Consider the following 7,352-nt stretch of genomic DNA (forward strand, 5'->3'; position numbering starts at 1 on the left):
ATGGCCCCTGATGACTAAAGCCGAACCATGTGAAAGTTGGTCACGAGAGGACCAGAGACAGGTGAAAGAATGGAGGTTTACTAAAGGGCCATAGATTTATTAGCAACAACATACAATAAGAAAGGGTAGATTAGGAAAATGGAAGAAATGTTAAACTAATTGGACCTCAGACTTTGGGAACCCACACGTGCGGACAAGGCGGTCGCTCGCTCGCTCACAAAACCTAAATAAAAAAATGGAGATAAATTAATGTTAATTAAGTAATTAACTTAAACAAAAACAAGAGGGAAGATGAAAATGAATTTAAAGGCCCCAGCGCTAGGATGAAGCTCCAAAGGCTGGTTGGACGATTTGAACTAGCTTCCCCAAAAGCTTTCTCCTCTCCACACTAGTAGCATTCCTTTCAGAGACAGCCTTTTCCCACCCTTCGAGATCCCCTTCTTCTGTACGCAGAGAGAGAGAGAGAGAGAGAGAGAGAGAGATTGCCATTGATATGGTGATCAGTGATTGATCGCCATTCATTGAAACCTATTGATCAGCTTAATTCAGTCATCTTCATAGCAGAGAGAGAAGGAGGGAGAGAGAGAGAGAGATGGAAAGTGAGAAAGCGGCGGAGGCGGTGCTTGTAGGGAACTACGTGGAGATGGAGACCGAAGGGAACAAGCCCATGAATGTGAAGACGAGGATATCCAAGCTCTTCTGGCATGGCGGCTCCGTTTATGATGCTTGGTTTAGCTGTGCTTCAAATCAGGTCTTAGTTCCTTCCTTTCTCATTCGAGATATATATATATATATACACACACACACACACATTATATAATGGTGAATCAGTTGTTTTGGTGGTGAACACAGGTGGCTCAGGTTCTGCTGACACTGCCATACTCCTTCTCCCAGCTTGGGATGGTTTCAGGGGTGCTGTTCCAGCTCTTCTATGGCTTGCTGGGCAGCTGGACGGCCTACCTCATTAGCACTCTTTACATCGAGTACAGAACCAGAAAGGAAAGAGAGAAAGTGGACTTCAGAAACCATGTCATTCAGGTTCTTAATAATTAATTTCCCTCTTCATCATCACAATTTTTACAACTACAACAGAACAAACTCACATGGGTGGTTGTTTTTCTGTCTCTCCTCGTTACTTTATTGGGCGCAGTGGTTTGAAGTTCTTGATGGGCTGCTGGGAAAATACTGGAGGAACGTGGGGCTGGCGTTCAACTGCACTTTTCTTCTGTTTGGATCCGTGATTCAGCTCATAGCCTGCGCGAGGTACATGTCGAAATTTTCTTGGCCCTTTCTCCTCCAATGTTTTTCACCACTTCAACTAATCGCAACTAGGAGCAAACAATTAACTACCTAATCACTACACAGCTAGTGCAACTAACCACTGACCAATCTAATTAATTTCGGCATACCTTTTAATAAAATGCAGCAACATATATTACATAAACGACAATCTGGACAAGAGGACATGGACATACATCTTCGGAGCTTGCTGCGCCACCACTGTCTTCATTCCCTCCTTCCACAACTACAGAATCTGGTCCTTTCTGGGTTTGCTAATGACCACTTACTCCGCTTGGTACCTCGCCGTTGCCGCTCTGCTACATGGCCAGGTCGGTAACCATTGTTTCATTAGGACATTTTATCATATACCTTGTATGTATGCTATATTTCCATTTGGAAAAATGAGATTTATTCAGAAATTGTCTCTGTCATTGCCCGACCGTGATCATATATGTAACATTAGAAGCAAAATGTGATGATTTTGTAAAAAGTGATGAAATTGAACTGGGTAGGTGGAAGGGGTGAAACACACAGGAGCGAGCAAGCTGGTGCTATACTTCACGGGGGCCACAAACATTCTCTACACATTCGGGGGACACGCCGTCACTGTGTAAGACACCTCCACCTCACACATTACTGAATACACACACACATAAATGCATCATGCAATGCATGCGTGCCTTTTACGTTAAATTTACCCAAACGGCCCCCACGTTACTAGATGCCCAAAGCCTCCCTCGGGCTTGGGCAAGACGGTTTGAAGGGTCATTTTGACAGCGACTTAACCTTGGCCGGCGTCGACATCGCCTGCTTAGCCTCGGTCGCTATCACGCAGAAAATTTAAATCTTTACCTAAAACCTCTCGCGACCAAAATGTTATTTTTCATTCCCCTGTTTCTATTAAATAATGATATTTGGTCGCATGAATATATGATATTTGATTTAGTTTTCCTGATTGAATATTGGTTTATAAGACCAAGTCCAGTATGTTAAATTTAATTAATAAAGTTTAAATTATAATTATTTTTTAAAAAAAGTAACGCCAACCGTTGCTTAATAATTAAATTACAATAACTGCATTTTATTTGCATTTTTTTAATTTTAAAATAATTTTACTGATTGATAAAATATTAGAAAATATGATAAATTTATCAACAACTAGTAAGAGCATTTTTTGGTTGAAAATACAATGTAATGAATACACCTTACCTGAAAAGTAAAAAAAAAATATATATATATTTATTTATTATAATCGAACTATTATTAACACTACCCATTTAAAAAGTTGGCTCTACAAAAATTATAAAAATTTGTTTTTAGCCCCGCATCAAAAAAGAGGTAACTTTTGCTCTGGAAGCCTATTGTTAAGATAAGCCATATTATTAGTAAAAGGGAGCCCAATTCCAATAACTAGAAAGCCCATGTATGTAGACGACCAATTTTATGAAGTTTGTTTGGGTGGTTGGTGGGTTTGGATGCAGGGAGATAATGCACGCGATGTGGAAGCCACAGAAGTTCAAGGCCATATACTTGATGGCTACTGTGTATGTGCTCACACTCACTCTTCCCTCCGCGGCAGCTGTTTATTGGGCCTTCGGCGACTTGCTCCTCGACCATTCCAATGCTTTCGCTCTCCTCCCTCGATCCCCCTTCCGGGACATGGCTGTCATCCTCATGCTCATCCATCAGGCACGCACCGTATACGCTTACTTTTGAAATTAAGATAGTTTGATTGTTTGAGAAGAAATTCAACATATACTTACTATTAGGGGAATAGATGGAATGAAACTCAGTACGTTTGTGCAGTTCATTACGTTTGGATTTGCATGCACGCCCTTGTATTTCGTTTGGGAGAAGGTGATAGGCATGCACGAGTGCAGGAGCCTGTGCAAGCGTGCAGCTGCGAGATTGCCTGTGGTGATTCCGATATGGTTCCTAGCCATCATCTTCCCCTTCTTCGGCCCCATCAACTCTACTGTTGGATCGCTCCTCGTCAGCTTCACTGTCTACATCATCCCCTCTCTCGTTCACATGCTCACCTTCAAATCCCCCGCCTCGCGAGAGGTAATTTAATTAAATTAATTAAAAATTTTATTTGTACATGGAGATTCGATTGTACATTTCATCATATGCTGAATGATTGTTATCATTACAATGCAGAACGCGGTGGAGCAGCCGCCCAGGTGGTTGGGAAGCTGGACCGGTGCGTACACAATCAACGTGTTCGTAGTAGTGTGGGTATTCGTGGTCGGGTTTGGATTCGGTGGGTGGGCGAGCATGGCGAATTTCATACACCAGATTGACACTTTTGGGCTCTTCACCAAGTGCTACCAGTGTCCGCCGCAGCTCAACGCCACCGCCGTCGCTCCGCCGCCGCCGGCCAACTTCACTCACGCCCACCAACGCCTAATTCACCACCCATGATGATCAAGATTATACGCCCCGAGTAGTTTAATCGAGTCCCCAACAACGTGCGGCGGCCAATGTGATTCCCAACCCTCAAAACACAGTTCCATCCGCTTGAAGTTTGTTGTTTGGGTGTGAGCTTCGTTTTGTTCAATTCCAAATTTTAGTATTTCATACGTGAAAATTTTCACGCTTAATTACGTCGGTTTCGGAGAATAGACAGATTCTGAGCCTAGTTATATAATCTGAAACCCAAAATGAAAAGGCAATGACAACTTCATCTAATAAACTTATATATTTAGAACAATGCACTTGGAATCTTTTATCTTATAATATTACTTCTGGGATGAAATCCGGCTTTCCAGATAATTACACGCCTAAATTGAGGCTCAGGCAACGAAAATGCATGCCCTCATTTGACAACATTACTGATAAATGATGTTCCTTCCGACTCAAAAGGGGGTGATCGAACAAAGATCTTGAGGCAACAGTGATTAGTATGGTGGGCTTGCAATTAATTCGACACTCAAATCATTAATACCTCAAGGTAAAAGAGTTTTTGTAAGACTGAAAAGAACATACCTTAATTGATGATTAACTAGCTTATATAAGAAAGAAAGGGAGAGCCTTTTGCATGCCACCAACTGTTGCAGGTGGATTAAAAGTTGAGGATCTCAGGGCAGTTGAGACCTATTGTAGGTGCGAGGATCTTGGTATGGCGTTGATGGGATGAAAGATGCTATTAAGTTGATGTTGACAAGATAAGGACTAGGGATCGGGCCCAGTACCAAGCTACGGGCTTATCCTTGGGCTGGACCCAGTGGGATTAGTATGGTCCATCGCTCCCCAAGTCGGATGTTCGCAAGGGTGAGCATTCGAGCTCGGGACACGGTCGAGGTGTTCCGACCGTTTTTGGTTTGCCTTGACAATGGACCGAGCTTTCTAGGGCTGTGCTTGACAGTTCTACGGGTCATTTTTTGAGGTACTGACAAGTAGTGTGTAAGAACCCATATTTTTATGAGGTTACCACGTAATTTAAGTGAGTTTAGAATACCGAAAAATTAACTTGATAGCAATTATAAATACTGAATCGAGTGCAAGAAGTGCCCTGGAGACGAGATATCTAAGGAAAATGATACGATTTTGTCGAGCATTTCGAGGCATGATTTATGGTATCAGAAGAAATTGGATTCAGAACGATTTTCGGTACAGCTAAAATGCAGAAGTCATTTAGGCTGAAAAATCGAATTGTTATAGGAGATTTCTAGGAAGTCAACGGAAACTTGAGAGGGCTTCGATTTTTCATAAGGCACAACCCTTCAGTAGTTTCAGGAAGAAACGAAAAGGTTTAAGGCCAAAACAAAGATTTGGGTCTAAGTGCAGTTTTTTGAAATTACTAGAATGAGGTCTAAATGATATTTTTTTGAAATCTTTAAGGGTCAAACAGATGTTTAGGACTTGAGGGTCTTGAAAGTGATTCTGGAAAGTTAAGGGGCTATGTGAAATGGGCCAAAGTGAGAAAGCCAAAGTTTAAGGGGCCAAAGTGCAATTCCAAGAAAATTCCAAAGCAACAATGTCTGACCAGCCATTCCATTCGCCAAATTGGCCACAGGGAACCCACGAGCATTGGTCGGGGACGCCTTTGGATCAAATCTTGGCTGACAACAGCCACTTGGATGGCTAGAATTTAAAGAAAATCTGACTAGAAAACTGGCTGGTTTCGCGTGCCTGCATGTGAGATTTTTGGTCGGTTGAGGCCGCTTGAAGGTCGATCTAGGGCAGGCATATGCTCTAAGGCTCATGGGTTGGCAGATATCAGGCATTCGAAGCATTGAAATGCTTATAAATAGGCGTGCATGAAGGCCAGAAATTTCAAGAAATGAAGCTTCAAATCGAGGGCTTTATCGAACAAATTGGGCAAAGAGAATAAGGGGCTTTTGTTGCCCATAGCCTAAGGATGGTTTCTGGAAAGTTAAAAGCATTTTGGGGAAGGTTTGATGGTGTTTTGGGCATCGCTGGAGTTGGGAGGCGGGCGGTTAGGTTGAGCCTTTGACCGGTAAATCGGAGCCCTTCTCGAGCTCTTTTCGAGGCACAAGAAGCACCATGTTGATCAAATGAATGAGGGCTTTCGAGAGGTGGAATAAACCAGCATCGCCGGCATGGCCGTCGCCGGAGAAGACGACCAGCCACATGCTGGCCTTTAAGTGCCACCAGTCGCCCTAGGCGCGTGCGGGCGCGTGAGTCGTCCAAAAATTCTGCGAAAATTGTAGAAAAATTAAGAAAATTATTTTACAGGGGTTTATGTAAAAAGATTTGGATTTGGCCTTCCCGATATCTTGGTTTTCGCATCGATCAGTCTCATTTTATGTGCAAACGAGGGTTTGAGGTAAGTCTAGTAATTTTCCTTTGATGTCACTAGATTTTAGTGAATTGTTGTGAAAAAAGATTGGAGAAAATAGACCCGAAGGTATTTATTTGAATTCTTAGAAGGGAACATGGAAGAAAATAAAAAGAAAATGCAAGAAATTATGAAAAAATAGGTTTTAATACTTATTTAAATAAATATGATGATTAGGGTGCTTTGAGGCTTAAGTTGATGTGACTTGTGCGAATTTTGAGATTGGTACGCAAATCGAGGCGATGCACGTATTTCGAGGCAAACGCATGAGTATCGAGGTAAGCCGATAAACTTGAGAAGATAAGTGGTACTTCCCAACTAGACTAAGTGTTATGATCTTATCATGTTGTCATGCCTTGTTATGAGTATGTCATGTAGATTGCATTTACATGTTTAGATTTATGAAATATGTATATGAGCATAATGAGATTTACAGTCATACGTTGCATGGGTTTGGGATTAGGTACTGGCTCCGTTATTTTGCCAAATGGTGTACCCATACACCTTGGTCTGGCAGGGAGACTGAAAAAATGGCGAGTAATCTTAAGGTGCAGTCAAGCCAAACATGAGAGTTATGATGTTATGTGCATTGCACACATACATAAGCATTAAATGTTTTATTCCCTTACTTAGATGATTCATCATCTAACTTGGGCTTTGCCCCTAGAATATTCAAACGTTCCAGATAGAGATTGTAGCAGAAACGAGGATGAATGAGACATGAAATGGCACTTAGCAAAGTGCATGATGAGTTTTATGACGAGTCGAATGTATGTTATGTAGCCCATGTATTTAAGTTCTGCTACATCGAATTCTAAACGTTTTGAGAAATGATGATGTAGAACTCTATTTAGGGTTATTGTTAGTTGAGAACTTATATTATGTATTAAGTCATGTTGAGAAATTTATATTCCATTAATGTAAGAATTGATTTATGATTGATGTTAAGATGTTCGGTTCGATTCTAGCTTCTGCATTTGATGTTTATGTTAAATCTCTTTCGAGATAAATGTATTAAAATTTTGGGATGGATAAGAGCAATAATATAGATTAGTCGTAGTTTTAAATAGAAAAAAATTTATTATCCTAGAATTGTCTTGAGTTTTAACGTGCTTGGATAGGTGCTTTTGGGGGTCGGTGGTTCTGTTGTATAACTCTTGGGTGCCGAGGAGACGAAAACCATCTAGCAAGGGTACGAACATAATAAACTTCGAAAAAGGGTGGTTGGGGGTGAATAGTAGGGGTGTGCACGGTGCGATTTGGCCGG

General features: G+C 41.5%; 1 protein-coding gene across 1 annotated transcript; it reads left to right on the forward strand.

Moving 5' to 3' along the window:
• The first annotated feature begins 339 nt into the window (after nucleotides 1-339).
• LOC127801164 (auxin transporter-like protein 2) lies at nucleotides 340-3,863 on the forward strand. The gene is made up of 8 exons (XM_052336052.1): nucleotides 340-751; nucleotides 853-1,038; nucleotides 1,151-1,263; nucleotides 1,427-1,610; nucleotides 1,794-1,891; nucleotides 2,763-2,970; nucleotides 3,088-3,345; nucleotides 3,442-3,863. Exons 1-8 carry the CDS (start codon nucleotides 593-595, stop codon nucleotides 3,703-3,705), a joined length of 1,470 nt encoding a protein of 489 aa, XP_052192012.1. The 5' UTR covers nucleotides 340-592; the 3' UTR covers nucleotides 3,706-3,863.
• Nucleotides 3,864-7,352: the final 3,489 nt, after the last annotated feature.

The sequence above is a fragment of the Diospyros lotus genome, chromosome 5, assembly GCF_014633365.1.
Source record: "Diospyros lotus cultivar Yz01 chromosome 5, ASM1463336v1, whole genome shotgun sequence".
NCBI lineage: Eukaryota > Viridiplantae > Streptophyta > Magnoliopsida > Ericales > Ebenaceae > Diospyros > Diospyros lotus.

What these genes read in the sequence shown, in the direction of transcription:
- LOC127801164 (XM_052336052.1), top strand. Translation starts at nt 593, where the DNA reads ATGGAAAGTGAGAAAGCGGCGGAGGCGGTGCTTGTAGGGAACTACGTG. An exon ending in TCCTCATGCTCATCCATCAG is followed by an intron (nt 2,971 to 3,087) that starts GCACGCACCGTA and finishes ACGTTTGTGCAG; the next exon opens with TTCATTACGTTTGGATTTGC. An exon ending in AATCCCCCGCCTCGCGAGAG is followed by an intron (nt 3,346 to 3,441) that starts GTAATTTAATTA and finishes ATTACAATGCAG; the next exon opens with AACGCGGTGGAGCAGCCGCC.